The sequence below is a fragment of the Tyto alba genome, unplaced genomic scaffold (genome assembly GCF_018691265.1).
Source record: "Tyto alba isolate M040663 unplaced genomic scaffold, T.alba_DEE_v4.0 Super-Scaffold_42, whole genome shotgun sequence".
Lineage (NCBI taxonomy): Eukaryota > Metazoa > Chordata > Aves > Strigiformes > Tytonidae > Tyto > Tyto alba.
In genome coordinates, this window is record NW_024881318.1 from 4,250,250 (window position 1) to 4,273,183 (window position 22,934).

At 43.0% G+C, this 22,934-nt stretch overlaps 1 protein-coding gene across 4 annotated transcripts in view; it reads right to left on the reverse strand.

Annotated features, from left to right (window-relative positions):
- Positions 1–72: 72 nt before the first annotated feature.
- RAB27B (RAB27B, member RAS oncogene family) overlaps positions 73–22,934 on the reverse strand; it is a 29,152-nt gene continuing 6,290 nt past the window's right edge. For 2 of the 4 annotated variants that reach the window (XM_032986886.2, XM_032986902.2), the window contains exons 2-6: positions 14,662–14,833; positions 12,067–12,152; positions 9,598–9,701; positions 8,092–8,215; positions 73–6,716 (exon numbers count right to left, since the gene is read on the reverse strand). In XM_032986886.2, coding sequence (XP_032842777.1) covers positions 6,527–6,716; positions 8,092–8,215; positions 9,598–9,701; positions 12,067–12,152; positions 14,662–14,814 — 657 coding nt within the window. In that variant the 5' untranslated portion in view covers positions 14,815–14,833 and the 3' untranslated portion in view covers positions 73–6,526. Of the gene's footprint in view, positions 6,717–8,091; positions 8,216–9,597; positions 9,702–12,066; positions 12,153–14,661; positions 14,834–16,910; positions 17,015–19,703; positions 20,481–22,934 lie in introns of those variants that run through there. The other 2 variants (XM_032986912.2, XM_032986895.2) reach the window with 2 other exon arrangements.

The window sequence follows — 22,934 nt, forward strand, 5'->3', positions numbered from 1 at the left end:
CACTGCCTAACGAGGCCGTAACTCTTAGGGAGAAGCCCCAAACCAGCCGAGACACAGGCTTTAAAAATGTCATTTTTTTTTTTTTTTTTTTTTATTCTGAAAAGAACAGCGCCGAAACTGAGTCACGGGGTACATCCCTCAGCTGCATTACACAAACCCGGCCACCCGCGACTCAGTTGACAGAACGTTTTGAAGCCACTTTGGTACAACAGAGTGACACTGACAGCGGTAAGAAGCAAGCGCCACGGTCCGACCAAGGGGCATCTATCATCAAAAATACTATTTGTGTTCGGGGGAGTTTCAATCACACCCATGGCACTAGGCAAGAGCGCAGATCTGTTGAAGACAAACAGAAAACATGCTTACAGTAGTAGAACAGAAGGAGACACTGAAAAGGTAATTGATACAGGATGCTTAGTGTTTATCTGGAAAGGTGAAAGATACTCGAACAAAAAACTCCACCATTTAACTCCCATGAGTAAGATACAACAGGTTTCTTCTAACATACAGTTTGTCCATTAAGCCCGATCGCACGATGAGGATGGACAACTTTAGGGTCTATTTTCTAAAGTGATTTTTTTAACTAGGTAACCGTCTGGAAGCAAAGCACGGAGCAAAGAATCATTTCCTCTGTTGCCTTTAATTAGTTTAGAAAGAAGAAGAAGAAATCAGAAACAGACCTGCCCAGCATCAAAGACGATAGTCCCAGGTCAACAGGATCCTCTGGGGGAAAAGAAAAAAAAAAAAAAGAACACAAACCACAAAACTTATCCTATATGGGGGTGTGTGGGGGGGTTCTTTGGGGGAGGGAGTTTCTATTCAAAGTAGAATTATTAGATAGGAAAGAAGCTGTGAAAATTCGCTTTTCTCTTTACAGGGGCCTCAAACCAGGTCTCCTAGCAGTCAGGTAAAAAAAAAAACAAAACAATTTTCACAGTTTCACATCAGTTATAACACATTTTTTTTTTTTTCTCCTTTTCTTTGTAAGCAAGATCAGAGCATGGTCTGAAACTCCTCCAGTGTTCACACCTGTATAAAAATAGCAACCACGAGAGGTTATTTTTACGCTTGCTGCTTTTCTTCAGTTATTGTGCCAAGAATACAAATCTTAAAATAACAGCTCCAAGTTTTTTGTTTGTTTTTTTTTTTTTTTTTTCTAAAGTTTAGGCTGAAAACATCAGTTATATCCATGGATTGAAACAGTTGTAGGAGCTAAAACCTATGACCTCGAAACAGTCCCAAAGAAGAGTTGCTATGGAGCAGGTATTCAAATCGCGTCTCGCGCACCTTGTAATACACTTTCTTTACATCATCCAATCCTCTAAAATGCAAACATGACAAGCCTCGACACATTCTGAACGTTAAATAAGCCTTCAGAAAACAGTTAAGGCAATCGGTTTTTATAAAGTTACCGAGACAGCAAGGAAATGGCAGCTGCTGGCAAGCTTGTCTTTTGCTACATCATCCTTACTGCCAGTCTCAGCTGCGCGAGCAGTCAGCAAATTGTCTGTTCTTGCCTTATGTTTCCTCTTTTTTTTAAAAAAAAAAAAAAAAAAACACAACATGTTTCAGGCACCCAAACTTTTTTTTTTTTTTTTTTTTTTTTTTTTGAATTCAGAGAAGCAAATACCTTTTCTCTTGCAAACGTCCGTAAAAAGCCACGGAAGGGCAAGGTTGTAAGACAGACTATTTAGGTCCCTGCTACTGGTTTTCTTTAGTGTTATAACCTCTCCGAGGGGCAGGCGGGTGCTGAGCTGGAAAAGGAGATGGTGACGTGGGGAAACCGCAGCGGCCAGGTCTGAGAAATGAGGACGTGCTGCCCTGCAACCACGGCCTGGAATCACTCCCCTGCCCAAACGCTTTTATTTGGCAATGAGTCTTCAGAATAAGGAGGGAAAACAACAACAGCAACCAAAAAAAAACCCCCCAAAACCCCCCAAAAAACAAACCACCACACAGTACTAGCTGATCACAGCTAAAAATATTTCGTAAAATGAAAGCTGGAATGATTGCAAAGCTTAAAATACACGAGGTGCCGCACGCTACATCCTGTCTCGGACCACGTCGGCGACGGGCCCCGTACGGAGAGCGGCTGCTTCAGCGTCTAAAAACGGTGCGGTGCAGACGAGTCATGAACACCCTGCTGGTCTTTTTCAGGTGACAGAATAATTTTGGTCATGGCTGGGCAATATTTAAAACCAAATAATAAAAAGCAGCTCATCCATAGCTGTATGTTCACAGCGTAGGGAGTTCTGTGCAGGTTTTTTTGTTTTTTTTTTTTTTTTTCCATTTTACACCATTTTAGAGCTTGTTGGTTTGCTCCTCACTTCACAGAGACACTCCAGACCCAATTCAGCCAAGCACCTAAACACAAACTCACGTAACTTCTCAAACTGGGCTCTCTGGTAAACACTGTAAACATTTAAAGGCACTTCTCTTATTTAAAGCATGTTGCCTTTAGTACCACTTGTATCCCGCAAGTTCCAGCCAGCCTTACGTATTCCCACCCCTCCGCAGGTAAATTGATTTATTCCTGAGGATGCAGAGCAGTACAGGATCCTGCCCTGGCATCTATGCATCCGAAAAAAAAAAAAAAAAAAAAGAAAAAAAAAAATCTAATTTAACAACAGCACTTTTTCTTTCTTGCACTCCTAAAAAAGGTCTTGGCGCTCCTCCTGCAAGGCGAGGGGCTGGGTAAGGTCAGCAAAGGCTGCGCAAACGTCATAGTAAGAGCAGCAACATCAGCTTAAAGACATTCCCAGCCGACTCTTAAGTTTCCTCATCCCTCTAAGGACGAGGTAAGATTTGTTACGCTGCACATGCGAGTTAACTGGGATGCATGGAGAAGATTAAAGGAGCACGTGCAACCAGAAGTTGGATAAATTGAACCATCTACAGCCCGAGACGGTTGCCGGGGAGGAAGAAGGCAGAACTATGCAGAGAGAAAAGGAAACTGGAATTATCCTCAGCGTCAAATCCCACAGGTTGCACCTCTGAAGGAGGGGTAACACCATCACCTTCTGTCAGTGCACGGCACCGGTCAGAAATTCCCACACATGCTGCACAAGGAAGCCTGCAGCAAGAGCACTCGCCTGGAGGGATGCTGGAAAACTGAAAGAAGGTTTTTCTCAAAGGACACAAAAAGACACCAGTGCTTGGCCTGAAACTCAAGACAAAAGCCCAGAGGGTTAGAACACCGGCACTGCTATTTAATTTTTAGTATCACCGTGGATAAAATAACCCAGGTCCTTCTCTCCCTCTCTAGCCCTGCCACGGGATATCTAGCAGGCTTGCAGACAAGCTGCATTTGTGCTAAAATGGAACAATTTATAGGGCTGGATAGGTCAAAGTGAAACACTTCCAAGCAACAGGAGTGCAAAAAGGCTGAAGGCGGTAAGATACGCCGCCTCCAGCGAGGGATACGCTCGGGAGCTGGCAAGAAGAACTCCGAAAAGCTGGAACTACCTGCAATTACCATGATTTCCCAGTTATTACATAGAATTTGTGAGCCTCAGCGCTGTTATCCCTTTCAGTTCCTACCACATGATGACGGAGAGGAGGCAAGTTTTCAGAGGAGTGAGTTATCTAGGTTTTTTGCAAAAAGAATTGACCTGATCAACAACGACGGTGCCAGGAGCCCTTTGGAATCGCTTTTCATATTCCTGTTTTCTTAATATGAACAGGGAGAGCTACTGTAGAAAACTTGTATCACCTACCAGGGTAAGAAACAGGTTTAAGTTTCCCTTCCTTTCCTCCAAAGTTTTGCTGGCCAAACCCTTTTGGGCTGATAGTTTCACATGTATTCACAGATATTTAAAAAAAAAAAAAAAAAAAAAAAAACACAAAAAAAATAACCAGCTTCTTCTATCAACAAATACAAACCAAGCGATGGAATTCTGACTTCAGTCATTTCCCTTTCGTTCCTAACAGAGCTCTCGAGCAGCACTGGCCTGAGAGACCCGGCCATGAGCTCGCTCCAGCGGCGCTGGGGAGTTTCCAAGACTGTATCCTGACAGAACATTGCTCCCAGCTCCGATAATTCACAGTCACTAAAGCTCAGTGACAAGGTTAGGAGATACCCAGAACAGCGCGGAAGGCACCACTGCTGTATTTTTATTATTATTATTATTATTATTTAAAAAATTTTTCTTCTTATTCCAAGTGCTAGTTTTGGCAGGTGGAGAGATAAACAGAAGCAACTGAGCTCCATCAAGCTGCTGCTTCACAACAGTGCCAGGTTTGGGATTTTTACACACCCTTTGTACGAATCACCTGCCTGCTACTGAAGTCACTTTGGGCTTTTTAACACCTTTTAGCAAAGTTCTACTTCAGCTGCTCTGGGAAACAGGCTTTGGTCGACTGTCAGTAACTTACCATTCACAGAAACTTCTTTCACTCCCATTCAATGGACAAAAATCTGATGCCACAAGATAAGATTTTGCTGAAAGTGAGACAGCGAGCTCCTCAGATCATCATTTTCAGGAATTCGAGGCACGATACTATTTTGGTTTTTTTTTTAACATTATGTTTTATGCTACGTATTAAAAAGCAACACAACTGCACTTCAAAGAAAACCCAGAACTTCCAGTCTACTTCTCTCAAGTCAGTGAGGAAACTATCTGAATATCTTCTGCCTGGGAAATCTGACTACCACAACGGCTTCTCCACCTCTTGAGGGTTGCTTATAGCCTGTAAAAGGACCTGCATTACACCTGCTTGTATAATACTCACTATATGTAGCTTCTAGGTATAGTCTATCACTTATATAATCTTTACAGCCTGCAAGTTAAGATTCCTGGCATGGTAATCGCAGCTATTTGGTTACTCACCCAATGGGTCTGCTCCAACGGATGCACCATCTGCCCCGTTAACATGCCAAATCATCAAGTAAACATCGGTTTAGGAGCTGGGCAGAAAAACCTGTTATTTTTTCAGCGCTGAATCTGGTAAATTCTCCGTTTCTGGGAAGCACTGAAACACTTTATGAGCTTGCTGTTCGCAAAGTTTGCAATTTTCAATCCATCAAAGCTGAAAACATTTAAACAAAGGAAAGCCTGCAGCCCTGTCAACCCAACTAAAGCAGCTTGGTTTGTAAAGAGATTTGTTTTCCCCCCTGCCCCCACCCCAGTCTGCAGCCTCCCAAGTGATTTTCAAGTAGCTTAAAGCGCAATAAACACAAACAGACCTCCAACTACCACCTGTATAAAAACACAACGGTTATTCTACAAAAAAGGCCGGGGTAGACTAATAAATATGCTGTAACTCGGCTTAGAAAATGATCTCTACTTATAAATATAGTATTTTTCTTTATTCTTCCCTGCATTTGCCTTATCTTTTGCACTGCACCCTTCCGCCGCTGCACGCCAACGCAGCGACTCCCACCCTCCGCGCCCAGACACCCGCAAACTCCCGCAACCCATTTCCATCTCTTCGGTCACCTATTCTGGACTCGCGTCCTTCCAAGTCCTCCCATCCCATTTTTTTTTTTTTTTTTTTTTTTTCCACTTGGCTCTCTTGGAGCAGATTTAAGAGTATGAGAAAGCTGTCCTCTGTTGCAAACCTAAGCGCGCGGACCCGGCAAAGCTGCGGCGGTAACTCGGAGGCGCTCTCGGCACAGCAGAGTTTACAGTTACCCAGAGAAAAAGAAGAATAGTTGCCTTGAGGAGGGGAGAATATTTTTTGCTAACGGTAAGAAGCTGTCTTAAAAAATATAGTTTCTCTCTCTTCCCACACATTATACCCTCTCCTTTATAAACTATTTCCCTGCAGCATCAAAATCCCCCTCCATAATTTTTCCCCGTAACGCTCCAATCCCTGCTTGGATTATTGGCAGCACAAGCGATGCTGCACAATTCCCTGATCATTTTTTTTGTTTTTGTTTTTGTTTTTTTTTTTTCCAAATTAAATGCCCTACTTCCTCCCCTCAAACCCAAACCACACTCACACAACCCCCCCGCCTCCCCCAGCCACTGTCTCAGTGATTCAGTCGGGACGGATTCACAGCGTTAAGTTTTTCGTAAGAGGCCGCATAAAATCTTTTGTATCTCTGCCTTCGAAAACACCCGGTCCCTGATGAAGGTTAAGAATTATAAAGGATTCTGTGGAAAAACGGCACGGACCTAGAAAACCACCCACCTCCGTTTTAATTTTAGCATCCAGTGTATGCAGACAATCGGTTCTTTCCCTCGTTTTTTTTTTTTTTTTTAAAAAAAATAAAGCTACTCTCCTCTATTCAATATCCTGATCGCACAAAACATAAAGATGAGGGCTGGGGGAAAAGAAGAGGTGGGAGAGTTTTCCACGAAGACGGCACCGTGTCAAGAAGAATCATTCCAGCACAAGAGCCTCACTGAAACACAGCTTGGGAGTTTGAAACCAGTTCTTTGGAGAAAAGCGCACAATCCCAATAAAACAACGGAACTTCGCTTCTGGGCGTGGCTCGGCGGAGCCGGCTTGAATTTGGTGGTAGGTCAGCTGTATTCTGAGGAAATATTTTCACTGCTTCTCCCAGTTTTGAAGGCGACGTTTAGCAGGCACACTTCTTCTCCTCCGGTTTTGCCGAACCTAGCTTTCCCGAGCTCCCGCCGTTGGCTGGGTCGGAAACTTGGGTCTTGTCCACGCATTGCTCCATACGCTTCATTATCAAGTCCAGAAGCGTGTCCACAGCTCTCTCCACGTTCTGTCCAGTAGCAGCACTTGTTTCGAAGTACGGTATGCTACGGCGAAAAGGGAAAGGTTTGCTGGAGGGATTTTTAAGACAACCAAGCCTCGAGTCTTTTGTAACTCTCGGTGCGGCTAGCAACAGCGGGTTTAGTGGTAAGACTGGACTTTTGGTTTTCAGGACGTGCTGGGCACAACCCAAACTCCTCTGCCTAGCACGCAGGGGCGTGACAGCATGAGCGCAAAACCGCCACGGTCAGTTATCACAATGTAGCCTGGCATGTTGACTTCAAATTGCAATAACATCAGCACAAAGCTTGGCTGAAAAAGTCTTTCAAGTAACCAGAAGGTCTGCTTTAAAAAGAGAAACCCAGGTCTGCATTACAGAACATTTCAGTGACCACAGGAACATACCAGAAACCCTTTTTTTTTTTATACAACTATTACCATTCCCTGTAAGTACTATCTCCCTCCCTTCCTTCCCACTTGTAAGCACAACTGAACTCAGCTGTTGCCATTCTGAAATCCCCTTTGAATCCAGAATACTGCCTTCCAAGTCATCTTTTCCAGAAGAGAATGTTATAAATTGCTTCAGCACTTCCACCATATGAAAGCTGACACGAGCTAACTTCTCCTCAGTATCGCTGTTCTCCTTACACGGCTGCAGACAACTCCTTAATGATTATTCTTTTACTATTCTGAAGTCTGATTATTCCTCACAGCCTCCCAAGCTATCTTCTGCTGCTGGCCCAAATCTCTCTGAACATCCCTCACTGTCCACTAAGGGTAACTCAGCTAAAAAAAAAAAAAAAACCACCACACTCTTTTTGCCCACAGCACTATTTCCTAACTATATTACGCAGCAAATTTATCCAGTTACAGGACATTCTGTGGGTGTTATTAGCACAGAGAAATGCAGAAGGCTCACTAGAACAAGAAAAAGGCCATTAACAGCTTTATTAGCCGTAGGGGAAAACGGAAGAGACTCAGTGCCACTGTACGTTTAGAACCTGACTAAAATCCACAAGTGTCTCCACTTCCAAACTGACTTGAAAAGTGATTTATAAGTATCATTAGTTATTTAGTTTGTGCAACTGAGCATGCATCTGCCTTTGCTGTGCTCTGTCCTGAACTCCCAGGACAAAGCAACACCCCAAGAATGTAATTTTCCAGTAAGAATGTTTCAGTTTCATATCAGCCTTATTTCTCCTATCATAGTATTTTGGCCAAACTACTAGAACAGGGTGTTTCATTCTACCTATTTTCTCTTCAAACAGGTCGATCTGAAAGTGTGGCAAGTTGGATCTTTCTACAGGTGGATGTGATACTGCAATGCCTGCAAATCTTACGAGTTTAAATATCTCTAGCCAGTCATCAGCTACACTTACAACCGTTCCAGACTACATTTAACTTTGATCATAATTTGCTTACCCATATTTGTCTGCCAGATCTTTTGCTTGCCTTTCGTTTACCTCTCTTTGGTCTGATAAATCAGCTTTATTACCGATTAAGACTATATCTGGATTCTCACAATATGCATTGGCTTGCAGCTGACCTAGAAGCAAAAATAAACAGGAGTTAAGAGAATGTTGGTAGCACCTTAGAGACCAAGACCATTGACAAAATTATTCAAAATACCTTTCTTGCTCTCCACCTCAAAAAAATCTTAGACTAACCAGCCAGCCACTTCATGCCAAACACATTTCCTTGTTGTACATTTACTGGTGAAGGGGAATTTTTCAAAATAAAAAGTAGAAATGCTACTAGAAAATTATTTCCAGCATTTATTTTACTGACACACGAGACTTAACTGCAATGAGGGGCACTAAACACAGCCCTTTAGCAGAGATGAACCTCCACTGGGCAGAATTTTGCAAGACTCAGAAGGGCATTGTGGAAGTACAAACAACATCCCACGTCATCGGCACATGCAGCTCTTCAGAAATTTACGATAAAATCCTCAAGAGGGTTTTTCTCATGGGTATGCTCAACAGTTTAAATGCAGGTTTTATCCATCTGAAGATCCAGGCATGAGTACTGTCCACAGCCTCACCCCTCGTAAGTAATTGCAGAAAGCCATTTACTTAGATTTGCTTCAATCCTGAGGGGGCTGACTTGAAAAGGTGCAGTGTGCACAGAAGAAACTAGAAGTCCAGCTTGGCACTCGGTGGGAGATGGTGATGACAGGGATCGCTTAGTGGGAGGAAGGAATCTCTGAAGAAGAGGGAGCTGTTTTCACAAAGCTATCTGGATTCTCACATCATCCCCACTTCAGCTTGTTTGCTGGAAAACTGCCAGCAGGAAATGCACTGGCCTCTGTCCTTCCAGCACTCTAAATACCCTCAATTAAAAACAAACTTTAAGTATTTAACATTTGCTTTACTTTTAGTCTAGCCGTCGTCTGAAGAAAAACCACCAGCAGCAAACGCTATGTGCTTTCAACCCAAATCCTCAAAGCTCAATCTTAATTTAAACCTCAAAGCAGACAGGAGGGAATCACATTTTGCTTTACGAATAGAAAACACGCCATAAAGACAAGAGCTGGATCCAAAGTACAGTTACCAAGCTCCTGTATATCATTTAAAATATGGGGTATGGCCAAGGAAGCGTCGAATGTCATGAATTTTCAAGAAGCGACACATTTATTCGAATTGTACCAAATCCAAACAAGAGTATCAAGAATATGCCCAAACCAGTTTATCGTGGGAAAAAAAAAAAAAAAAAAAAAAAAAAAGAGCATGCATCTTTCCAATTTGATGAAGCTTTCACCCCAAATTGCAAGCTGCAAGTACCCCGCTTATGGCTGCACTAGACATAACTGCTTTCTCTGAGCATTTTCCAGCTCATACACAGTGACACGCATAGAGCCTAGAAGCCTAAAATACACAAGAAAGCTTCAAGTCAACCGATAAATGCGAGCTCTACAGTTCTACTTACTCATCCAATTTCGGACATTTAAGAAGCTCTGTTGACTGGTGAGATCAAACATTAGTAAAAAGCCCATAGCATCTCTGAAAAACGCTGTGGTGAGACTTCGAAACCTGAAGGTGGAAGAAAAAAGACAACATAGCTCTATTAATACAAAGTGATCTCTAAGGTAAGCACTTCTCCGGCAAGCCTGAACTGACTCAAGGAAAAACAAGTACAGCTTTTCTGAATTGCTCGTGCAAAAATGCTCTTTAACAAATACCTTGAAGTCTGAAGACTCTGCAAGAGTTAGTGGACATACAATCCCTCGGAAGTAAAAACAAAGTAAAATAATCCTTGACTTTCATTTTAGCTATGATGCATGACACCAGCCAACATTTATTAATCACTGTGTTAGTAATTTATATGTGAGAATATAAACGTTGTCAGTGACTAATCCATTAGTTCAAGTTCTGTATGAATTAACCAAGAGCGAGACAGAGAAGGGTTGGTTGAAAGTAAAAAAAAAAAAAAAAAAAAAAATTTATATACTGAAGCATTTACTCTATCACAAAACACAGTGATAGAAATGGATTCACCTGCTGACATCCCAACATCCTTAGCTGATGAATGAGCACTACTCGATATTAAAGAAAACAAAGGAAGAGTAGGGGGCTGTTTATATGCCTTGGATTGTTTGAGGTGATGATCTGCTGGGAAGCTCAGCTAAAAGGAGCAGGTAACATTTGTTTGCAGAGGTCTCGACACGCGTGCGCTCCGTAAGCAGACGTTAAGTGAGTGTGTGCTCACAAGGGATGCTGTTCACAGGCTTCCTGCAAAGCCGCCGAGCTGCATGAAACTACAAACCATGAAACGTAACCCTGTCTGCCGCCAAACGGCCACAAGCCTGTTCAAATCGGAACCGTGAAGGAAGTCCAAATAATAAAATGTTCAGACAGGGCTGGAGGACTGCGCGGTGGCACTCTGGTGTTTCCTAGATCACAAAAGCAGCGCTGGAGAATCTCGCACAAACCAGAAATGGTAACTGATATTTTATACCACACGTCCTTGAAAATTCAAAAAAAAACATTTCTGTCAGATACCTGACACTACTTTTAGGGTTTCTTTTCAGGCTTAAAAAAAAAAAAAAAAAAAAAGCAGCCTCAAAATGTTTAATCTCTTGCGGAGGGGTATACACAAACAGGGAAAGAGATACAGGCACAAAATTTCAGCTTTTTTCTGCTTTTCATCCAGCAGCAACCCCTCCCACACGGTATTTGCGCTGCTTACTCTGGAAACCTGAGATGTGCCTCATCACTACTTCCCTTCCTCACCACTGGGCAATCGCTTCGGTCTGCTGCTCTTTGGTCCCTACTACACAGCAAAGAGGTGAAAGTCGTGTTTTCTTCTCTCGTTGACAGATGTCAACCTGAGGGCAACCTCACACACTTTACGACAGCAAAAGCCACTGTACTTAACTAGCCAGGGGAAGCTCAAGCAAGCAGTACGCACGCTTCTCCCTTTAAAAAAAAAAAAAAAATCTAATAGGATCAAATTTAATAGTGACAAGTCAAGAAGGTCTGTGGGAAGAACAAACAAGATGGGGAACAAGTGGTTAGATAAAAGAATCCTTCTGTGAAGGAAGGCATCAGGACCTCGTCCACCTGAGAGAGCACAGACCAAAAACGACCTGCTCAAGGGCTTAACCTCTCCCACGGCCAACATTTGTGTCTTCCTACCTAGCTGGGATATCCTTGGTGCTGCTTGTGACTGCTGCCTCTTGCCTTTTGGCTGTGAGCCTGAATCTGGCTTTCTCCTCTCCCCACTGGGTAAATGAAGACAGCAATTAGCCTCCCGTTAAGTTTTCCCACCTTCAGGCTGAACACACACAGCCCCCTCAGCCCTCACCAGATCACCTCACGCCTCTGCCTCCTGCCTTGTTCTGATGATATTCCACAGGACTTCAGTTTTTCACTACAAAGGCTCCCACAGAGGGAAACGTTACACCAGATGTGGCCTCACGAGCCCTGCACGAAGGGGAATAACCGCTTCCCTCAGCCTGACGTGGGTGCTAACGCAGTCCCGTATCAGCACCTTGATCAAATGCGCCCTTACCATCCAGCCTAACAGAAAAGATTTGAAATGTGAAAACAGGATAGTTAGGTAGATGATAGAGTATCTTCTGGAGGAGATTAAGAACATATTACAGTGCCAAAAACCAGTACAAAACAAAACAAAACAAGCTAAGTAACGACCTGACAACTCACGCGCGCCAGAAATAAGGCAGCATGGCAGGGAGCAGGCCACCTTCAGTTCTTCCAGTCCTATTTTCTGGAATCCTCTGATCACTGCATGAAAGCAGTGTCAGACAAAACTTTATTTCTGGAAGATATTTTTCTTGTCCTAAACCACCAGGATTCCTGACATTTTTCACCTGAATGGTTTACCCAGAACCGCGAAAAATTTAGAATTGCTTTCCAATGAGCTGAACCCCGTTACCTTTCCTGTCCGGCTGTGTCCCAAAGCTGGAGATGTACTTTGAAGGCTTTTCCTGAAGATCCATTTGGTCCTCTGCTGTTGTAGACCTAATGAGAGAGTCGGATTAGCACAGCCACACAGCTCCCACAAAAATCCCTCGCGTGGGTCGCACGCTGTTACATTTTGTGCAAGCAACAGGTAAGGAGGGAAAGTTCAGTCCTTTAGTAAAAGCTGACTCTTACCTCTAAAAGCCACTTCAGAGGGCTGCTTACAATATTTAAAAACCCAGGAGCCACATGAAACATCTATGAAAGCTGCACTTTAATCTGGTCATATTCAGTACTTCGAATTAGATACCAAGACTTTAAAACTTGGCATAGCACTGTGCTGAGCAAGCTGTCTCTGCTCTGTTTCACTGCTGTTCTTAGAAAATTTACAGCTGGCTGACAGGATTAACCACTATTATAAAAAGCTATTCTTTATTCATTAACTTCTGTTGGACATTAATGACTTCCTTACTAACTGCAACTGCAAACTCTTGGTGCTTAAAGAAATCACTGTGACCTTTCCCTGTGACTCCCTTCTTTATTAAACAGCAACAGCGTGTAAATTAGCTGTTGCAGTAAAAGGCAGAGGGATAAAGTAAGTATGACCCGGTTTTGTTATCTGAGGTAGCTTAGCAGACTCTTACCAATTTCAAAAGCAGGCAAATATTGCCCTTGTGTCTAAATCAAGAGAAGTTATGGACATCTCTGTACCCGGAGGCTGCACTGATCTTACTGGGGGAAGCAGAACGCTTCCTCACCCGCCCCTCCCCGGGTTGCAAAATCCAGCGTTCAGTCCTCCTGCACAACCAAGTTAATAGTAATTGGAGGTTGGACTAAATGACCTCTGGAGGTCCATTCCAGCCCAGGCTATTCTGTGATTCTGATATTTAAACTGTTGTCATTTCAACGGGTAGCTTCTGACTGCAACGTGCCTTTCGTTCTTTTGGGGCAGGTGCCTGATCTGAAAACCAGAAAAGAATCAACGGATCAACTGCACCACAATGTTTATAAACTGTCCCTGCTTTGCTGGAGCATGCTCCTGTAATATTCAGCATGATAAACAGGGACTCTCACGGGGTCACTTTTTAATATGACTTTTATACAACTGAAAACCACATATTTAACCTTATGGATCTCTTTCTTAGAAGACAATTTATTAGACAGACCTTCAAGGTATTTCAAAGCTGGTAAGACGGAGTTTCTCTCACGCTAACAAACTACCTTAACCTCAAAATGTACAGTAATGGAAAATTATGGAAGAAATCTGCCTGCAACCTTTAACAGAAAAGTTCAACCCTCTGGAACAAATCCAGCACCCGTGTTCAAAACACATTAATGAGCATCTGACCAGCCAGGGAAAGAGTATTCCGGTAATTTGCATGTTTAGACATTTCCTTGCAATAAAATGGTGCTTTTAATATTTTACCCTTATTACCTCACTGCAATCCCAAAGTGCAGAGAAGGAGCCAGGTTGCACTGCAACCTGAACCCGGCCTCCACTTCACTGGCCTGAACCTGCTGCTTATGAGTAATTTAAGACAAAATCCAGATCTTTTCGTGGTATTCTAGTGAAAGAACGGGAGTTTAAAAGCAGGTGAAATGACAACAGGTGAACAACTTCCCTTCTATTGCCAAGACGTCTGTTTTCATTCAACTGCTTCAAAACTGGGAAATGGTGTAATAACAATGACTAATAAATACTGCAAATGCCTTTTTAGTTCTTACACTAACCCGACGAAGGGCTGAGAAGGACTTAGTTTTGTTGAAAGGGAATAGTTTGGTCAGCACTCGAGCTCTCGGGTACGAGGAAGAGCTCACCAGGTGCTCCCCTCTCCGGGCTGAAAAGCTCTTCACAAGCAGCGGTTCTTCTGCCGGCTTCCTCATCTCTGCACTTTCAACACTCCCAGGGCCGTTTCATGCATCACTTTTGAAGTATTTCATTTAAGTTAAAAAGAAGCCCATTTAAAGAGGTCTCCATCTTTGAAGCGGGCAGGTATTTACATTTCTTTTTATTAAAGAAGTGACTAAAATAATTGCCCATGGTCTAATATCTTGTATTTATTATGGTTTTACTGATCAAGCAAGCTAGAAGGATTCCTATCAGAAAGCTGAATTCGTCCCCTGCGTTTAGCCTGTAGCAGTTGTCAGGATCTGTGAACAGATGCATTAGTCACTTTAAATTAAAACAAAGCAACAGTGCTCTCGTAGCCACAAAAAGCATCTGACTGACACTAGAGAAAACATTCACCTTCTGTTTAACATCAAGAAACAAAAGCAGCGTGCTTCCGCTGGTGGAATCACTTCTCGTGCCTTCCCTAGTTTACTGAGTGACCTGGAATTAAGCTGAAATTTTCTGGGCTTCTCTAAGTTTCCATCTCTTCTATTTAAATTATGAGTTTGGGGGCCAGAGCTCTTTTTAGTCAAGCACACCTCATTTGCTAGCACGATGGAAAGCTGCTCTTGGAAAGATCACAATAAGAGAGGCAGTTCACACTTACAGAAAATTTATTCTCAGCAGAAAGGAAGAAAGAAAAAAAGAAGGTGGTATCCTTCATGTGAGACAACTTACCACTCGTTTTTCCCGAAAATCTATCCCTACTGTCGTGATGAATTTTGGATTAAATTTGTTATCGGTGTATCTGTAGAGGAACGTTGTTTTTCCAACCCCAGAGTCTCCAAGGGCCAGGAGTTTGATCAGATAATCATAGTCTCCATCAGTCATAGTGCTAATTTTTAGGAACCTACGTAAAAAGGAGGAGAAAAAAAAAAAAAAGAGAGAAAAAAAGGTTTAACGATAACAAAAGCCCCTTTCTGCCTGGGTTTGCCTCATTTCTATTTTTGCTCATGGAAATGCTGCTGCCTGTACTCCGGGTTGAAAGTTATGCTCATGGACTTTGAAAAACGCTAACGCAAAGCAGCAGTGAAACTCTCCATTTCAGTTCAGGTGCCAGGAGATAACACAACTTAGACTTCCAATTTTCTAAATAAATCAAATCGAGGCGTAGAGTGATAGAGAGTTTGGGACAAAAAGATTATTTTTGTTCTGAGGAAGACCTACAGTGAACGTAGGTGTGAAACCTAGGGTTAAATCCTTCTGCTCTAAATATTTTGTGTTTGCAAAAAAAAAAAAAAAAAAAGGGTGTTTCAGAAGGAGGAGTGAAAAGGCAACTCAAACACAGGAAGGACCATTCTCAGGGCTCAAGCTCTTAACCAGTATACATGCCTTTATTAGGGATAGTAGTTATTTCTATATCTATATTACTATCAGGATAGTATTTCTATCCTGAAAAAAATATTTTGCCCCCTAAGAGAACTAATTAAAAAAGCAGAGGAATCAAGGGCCACTGTTAATAAAGGGAAAGCACTCAAATGCAGTTTACTCTCTACTATTTCCAGACTATATCCCCAGCTGCCTTGTTCCAGGAAGCACACAACCAAACCCACCCCCTCATCAAACCCTGGAGATACTAATTGGAGGGAAGAAGGAAAAGCAGATGGTGAGCTGGGTTTAGCTCCCTGCTTTGCTTAAGCTGCTGCTGGGACTGCGAGTGGGAGCATCTCCCGTGGCCACTCGAGAGGGACCGACGGCCTGAGAAGCCACCACCACTTTACGACACGCCTTGACAGCAGTTGTAGGCTCTTTTCTATACGTAGCAGTGGAGCAGAGCAGCAAAGAGAAGGAAAATATTTATCCTATTTACCCCGGCTGCCTCACAGCCCAGGCAGGAGCTCCCGGAGCAAAGCGCAGGTCGCAGAAATGATTTCCATGGGGTTTTCACAGCCCCCATGCACCAGTTGCTGTTTTTTTTCCAATCTGCTGAGTCAAGTGACGTGACATAAAAAAAAAATAATAATAGAAATAAAAATAAAAACACACCATGGAGAGCCAGCTTGAGCAGAGAACCTGCACAAAATTACTGCCCAGCCTGGCCAAGCCTCCACCCAGAGGAGGAGCATCCTTTCTCCAACCAGGCTGCTTCCCCAGCAGGTTTTTTATTATTTCCAAGTTCAAGGGGAGTGTTGTGTTACCCTACTAAACTGTATATACTTTGTTAGGATTTCCTATGAAGCTCTACAGGAGAAGGAAAGAGGACCTATGTGAAAAATAGACCTACAAAGTTAGTTATTCACACGTGTGAAACGCCCTGATGGTGAGAAAACTGGAGTCACGATGAAACACCGCCTAGTTTACATCCTCTCTTACCTTGTTCTCAGTGTAATTTAAGCCTTCTCTTTTTCCCAACATCTTGTTAATCCTCATCACGGATAAACAGCCGTTCCATTCGGATCTCTATGCTGAGACTAATTACTGTGGTATCTGAGCAGGAGACCCTGGGCCATATCCCATTCATAAAAACTACGGCTTGTTTCAGTACAAGCCCTTCATTTCCATCAGAATAAAATCTACCTTTCTGAGGATTTAAATTAGCAAGTACTGACCTGCTTTGACTAAAATAACGAACTAAGCCCGTTTTGATTATCCCACATTTCAACAGCGGTAAGGATAAAAAAACCTGGCTGCGTACTGAGCAGTTTCATTGTATAAAATTTATACCTTTGACAGATACAGAGCCACCCAGAGAGATGGGACAAGCTTTTGTGAAATCCATTGTCTGATGACAAAGTTTTAACGAATCTAGAGAAAAAAAGCCCCTGATCTGACAGCGCTGCTCTGCCTTGTATTGACTTCGGTCTGTGCTGGGCAGACTTCACAGAAATTAATTCAAGTTTGAGGATTATCAAAATCGAAGTATTTCTGATCAAGGCAGTAACTGTTCTTTAGGCATTTCGTTCAACAAACCAGAAAAAGAAAGGTACCTTGGGAGGCGATTCTCCTCCAAATGCTTGACTGGTAACAGAAAGGATTAATTTGGGATTAGCCACTGCTCCCAAATATCCATGTCCAGCATCTCCTTGCTATGCAAATGTGCAAAGCAGAATATTCAGAATTTACCAGGCCTGTAAACATAATATACATCAGACTAGGATAATGAAAAACCTCTTTTTGTAAATCTGTCACGAGAAGGCAGTTGGCACTCCATTTCCCAGCGGCGCACGGAGGCAGCCTGGGAATGGGTGACTTTTGGTAACATTACTCTGACTTTCCTCATTCTCTTTACCATGTAAGAAAGTACAATAGCAATTGTATATTTCTTCCTTCGGATTTTAACCAGAAGCCGCTGGTTTTCCTCCCCTTGACCAGCTATATGATGGAGATGGGAGGAGCACGCTTCACGAAATCCTGGCTGCAGGGAGAACTTCACAGAGCAGACTGATCCACTGCCACGACTGCTTGACCACTTCCAAAATGCTGTAAGTTCTCCTTCCACAGGAAATGTAATCGTTAAGAATTTAATTTCATTTAGAATGAGTTAAAATTACTGCTGATTACTAATAATCAGATAAACATCTAAGCGTGCTTTTAAACATGTCTGTAATTAACTGGATTTGAAAATTCTGATGGTTTCATTTTGTTTCATGACAAATGTTAACTTAAACAGTGTGTACAAGTGAAGTATAAAAATCATACACCTTATCTGAAACAACGCCAGGTTCTTCAGCGGAGGAGGTCTGGGGTTCTTAAAGAAGAGAGACTTAATTTCAAGAGAATTTCTTCTAGCAAAAATCTGAAGAACACTCCAGAATTTTCTATTAAGAGGTTAACAGCAAGGCATTTGAATAAAAGTGCAATATACGTTATCCAACTCCAATTTTAAATGGCTCAATATATTGAGCTACTGAAAAGCAACACCCTTGGGATGCAACACAGAAGTCTTACATTGCTAAAACAAAGCAACTCAAACACTTCTGTGAGGACATTGAAAAAACACCCCCGGGGCCTGGAACCTTAACGTTGGAGTCCTCACCATCCTGCGAGCATTTAAGTGGACTTGAAGTTGCAATACCAGCGGCGGTGACTCGTTTTGCCGCGGCAAACCTGCGGTCGGAGCAGCCAGAACCGCCACGGTCTCACCCCCCGCAACCCCCCACGCAGACCAAACCCCAACTTTCCCACTCAACGAACGCAATCTCACCCTCCAGCTCTGCAGCCTGTGATGCTTCGTTAATACCATGGTACTAATTAAGCTTTGTAAAAACCCATACGGGTCTCCTGACCGTCCCTACCAACCTCCTCTGCCAACATGGCCAACGGCCAGAGGATGATAAACGTGACGTTTTGATGCTGTTCTTCCAGGCTGTGCATCTAGACTGAGCCTGATTTAAAGAAAAAAAAAAAAACAACACTCTTCTGCTTTCTTGGCAGACAAGATTCTCATCTAGACCAGAAGCAGCATCTTGTTTCTTGATTGATTATTTTGGTCCATCCCTATTTAATGTTCTCTAACTGCAGCGTGAGAGATCATTTAAAATCTGGCACTTGTCAGCAGATTCTCCAGAGAACGCTTTCTCGATAGAGAGATACGGCTTCAGATAAACCAACCAAACCTTAAGATGTTCATTTATAGCCTGGAGGGAGAGGAAAATCTACTCCTCAGGCACCGTGCCTTTGCTCTGCGGCTCCGTACCCAAGGCACAAGAGGAAACGCACCGCGGCGCATCCTGCCGCGCCCGGCTCGGCATGCCCAGGGGAGCCTCCCGAATGCAGCCCCTCCAAAAATGCGACCGTGCAAGTAGGAGGGCTCCAGCCTTTTTTTTGCCCATCCATCATTAACCCCTCCACGCGAAGGATCACGGCACGAATCAGCAGCTCGCTCGGAAGGGACGCCGAGCTCCGCTCCAGAAGATCCACCCCAACGCACGGAAAGGGGGATGGGGAGGAGAGAAGTTCTCAGGCTGGTTTTCCTCTTCCATTCGTAGTGTGTTCCTTCAAAACGGGGAGCAAGGCAACTCATTGATATCTAAATCGCTTTGTTAAAAAAAATTTAAAAAAAATTTAAAAAAAATCACTTTTGGCTGGGAACAAACCCTGCAGAAAACTGCATTTCAATTCAGAAACTTCTTCATCTCGAGATGTTCATATGTACAGGAAAAGCAAATTAAGCAGGCTACCTTTCTGCTGAACCTAACCTAAAAACACGGCCTGTCAGTCAGACTTTTAAGCCTCTCAGAATTGGAAAAAGATTGAAACAAATTTTAAAACTTCCAAATTTCTAACTTTGCAGATTTTTAAATTAGTGAAGACTTTCCTAATCAAATAGCCTATCTACTAGGTCTTCCGATAACACATTTTCTCATTAATGGAGAGTTGTTGAAAGGAGTTCAACAATTACATAAGTAGCTAATGGGAATATCATCGAGGAAAAGTTATGTGTGCAATGAGTGAAAAGTCAGTTTCTGAAACTAAGATTATTTCCCTTGACACGCCACAAGTCCAACAAAGAAAAATCATGTATAAATAACATTAGCTCTAGAAAATGCAGGATATAAAATCACAGTGCACATATTGTACCAGCAGCTGGTCAACGAGAGACTCGTTCCCTCTGCAGCAAAATAAATCAGCACCACTACTCTTCATCCAAGCTTCATTTTTTTTTTTTTTTTTAAATGCACGAACAATAAGAAAAAAAAACAAGCAGTGCTGTCTTGAGGGCCAACTCAGGGATGACTTAATGGGGGGCAAACCACACGTATGTAGTAACTGTCACTTACTCAAACCAGCAAACCCTGAGCTGAGCAGGGAAAGGCTTCACGAGCAAGCTCCGCGCTCCTCACCGCAGCCGGCGTTGGGAGACTTCCTGCAACTCTTTGATTTTGCTGCAGGGAGACCGGAGGCCGACTCCTCCAGCACCATTAAAACCTTCACCACTTCCCCTCTTTTTTTTTTTTTTTTTTTTTTTTTTTGACAGCTAGAAATGTCAGCAGCTCCTACGAGTTTGACAGTCAAATAAAATGCGATCCTCTTCCAAGAGCCTAGAGACAGCCTAATAGATCCAATAGCTCCAAAAAGCTACAAACCAACCCCACTCAGCTTTCTCTGGTGCACGGCACGAGCCATCACGCCCTGGGTCATGGGATGACGTGCCAAAGCGCAGGTGAATACTGGACCTCATGAAGATGACCTGCAGAATAACTGTGGCATCATCCTTTCACTCCAAAGATCCCTTCAGGTTCGGCAAGTGGATGCAGGTGACAAGGGCACCTACCATCAAGGCATGGCGTGCGGAGTGATGAGCCCAAAAACCAACTTAGGGTTTAAAAATCCTTTCGCAAGGGTCTGAGAGACAGGGGGGCATCCACCAAGTTTAGCACGGGACCGCCAAGAAGACCTGTCCTCATCCCCAAGCGTTCCACCGCCGTACTGTTAATTTTCTGATCGAGAAAGAGCTGCGTGGAGGCTTCCAACGAAGAAAAGAGCAGAGAGCTAGGCAAAACGGATCTGTGGGAGGACAGGACGCCTGCTAGGTTTCCTGTTAGAGTCACTTCTAGGAGATGAAAAACAAACTGACGGCAGCAGGTTTCTGTTGGAGCCACTATGTAAAGAGAGTTTTGAAATGGGTTATTTCTAGCTCCGTCTCTCCTCCTAAAGGAATCATACAGGCTGTAGCAGAAAGACATCCCGAGACTGACCCGGTCTTTGAAGTTCTTTAGCTCTGTCCTTTGAACAGAAATGCAAAGCTCTGCAACACGAACAGAAAACCTTCCCTGGTCTTCTGCAGGAACACCAGAAAGCTTGCTTTTTTTCTCATCCTCCTAATTCTGACTGGTGTTAATTCTATCCCAGCCACAGCCAGTACAATCAAGAACTAAACTCTGGTCCCCCCTGTCCCTCTCAAACCCCCACAACCTGTTAAGTCTCTTGCTATGGGACAGCATCTCTTGCCAATGGAGCATCCCAAGAAAGAATCCCCCACTGACCAGATTAAAAATATCAAACTCGTTAACACAGCCACGTTAGACACCTCTTCCCTCGCAGAGAGAACATACAGGAACGTCTGCGACACAAAGTGGAATAAAGAATTCCATTGAAGAGTGCATGATCAGAAAGTTGCCTCGTAAATCCTTCCCGAGTAGGAAAAAGAGGCAGGGGAGACAAGAGAAAACTCTGTCCAGTCATCTGAGCATCACGCTCTAATTTAGCTGCAATCATCCGCCAAAAAAGCAGAGCCTCACAGCTGCCAAGTAAATGGCCTGCAATAAGCCAAACGTTTTTGTTTTGTTTTGTTGTTTTTTTGGGTTTTTTTTCCCCCTCAAAAAAGATAAAAATCAAGCAACTCACTGGAGTTATGCTGAGATGAAATGAAAGCTGGCTTCTCTGCTCAAAATCAGACACAGTCATTTCCATATAGGAGCTGTGAGCAACAATACGTAACAAATGTGGCATCAGTGTGAAAGAAATGATCTTTCCTCGTTTTCTTCCTTACAGTGGAAACTCCCAGAGGACCAGACAGATGCTTTCTGGCATGGATGCCTCGCAGCATTTAAGCGCAGACAGTTTCAGGCTTCAGTATGTAAAAGACTCTTGGCAAACCACAGCCACGTACTACTCTCTTTAAGTAACCCTTTTTAATAAAGAAATATATACGGAACATACCGCATTTTAGAAGTTCTTGAAATATGTGGATTTTCAGGCTTCACCCAGTTGAGCACAGGCTGAACATAACTTCACAGGCACTACCACGCTCCTCACTGCTGCATGTGCCCTGCGAAGGAGCCCTCAGGATTTCCACTTGAAATTCCCCTTTGACTCATGAGAAGTGAGCTTTCGCACAAAGAAACCCAGTAAAATCTCAAAATATTGCTTTCTAAATAGATGGGTAAACACCAGACGTTTCCCCAGCTTGAACCCATTCCCATCGCCACACATCCCACAGGTGTTATTCAGAATAAACCAAGCAGCACACTCTCAGTCATCCACGTTTCTATTTACATCCATCCACATTTTTTATTCACCTTTTGGGGTCCTTTTCTCACACGGCGCGCTCTGCTAACCCAAGTCACATTTAAAAATCTTTAAATTTAAAGATTTAAAGAGCGCTGAAGCCCTTCCCTTCCAGACGATGTCGTGTCGCTGCCTAAAAACTCCCTCCCTACATACACGCCCAGAGCAAATATATTTACATTTGTGTGGGCAAGGGAGGAGAGCAGCTAATTCAGTCATCTTCTGTACTACTCAATATGAAAAATACATGCAATACGAAAAAAGAAAAAAAGGCAAAGACCGTGCCCAACCATTACCAGAAACTGTCATTTTTATACCAGAAACTGTTATTGAAAAACTGGTGGGATTTTTTCCTCTACACCAAACACAAGCGACCATAAGCATTTTCTTCTATTTCACCATTTCAAAAACCTGCTTGGTAAGCATAGGAATTAGTTGACCGTGCCTGTATTTAGCACATAAGCCAGTCTAGCACACTTGATCGACTACACAAATATAACTGTGCTACTGAAGAGAAAATAATGATAATTTACAAAATCCCTGCAACACACACAAGCCAGAAAGGGATTTTGCAAAAGGCAGCAAAATCCTGCCACTGTTAAATAACCCAGATGGCAAACACTCTAACCTCACGAGTGCAGGGTCACTTCCCAACACGCTGCAGATTCCAGGAGAGACGCCGAGTAGCTCCCTGCTGACTTGCTGTTCAAACCCTCCAAGTCTCTCTTGCTCTTTCGAAAGCAAGTGAAGCCTACCATTCATTATGTTACTTATCTGTCTGTGTGGCAGGGAAAAAAAAATAAATTCTATGAAAATTTATGAGCTAATATAGTTAGCTGAAAGACATGAAGTGGGCTAGACTTCCCTTTTAACTGCAGAAGCATGGTATCATTATCCATCCTTCATCTCTCCCTGACCTTATCAAATTCATGTTTTGAATCCAAAACTCATCATAAATCTTTTGTAAAACTCCTTTGACAAAGCCCAGCCTTTGCCACCAA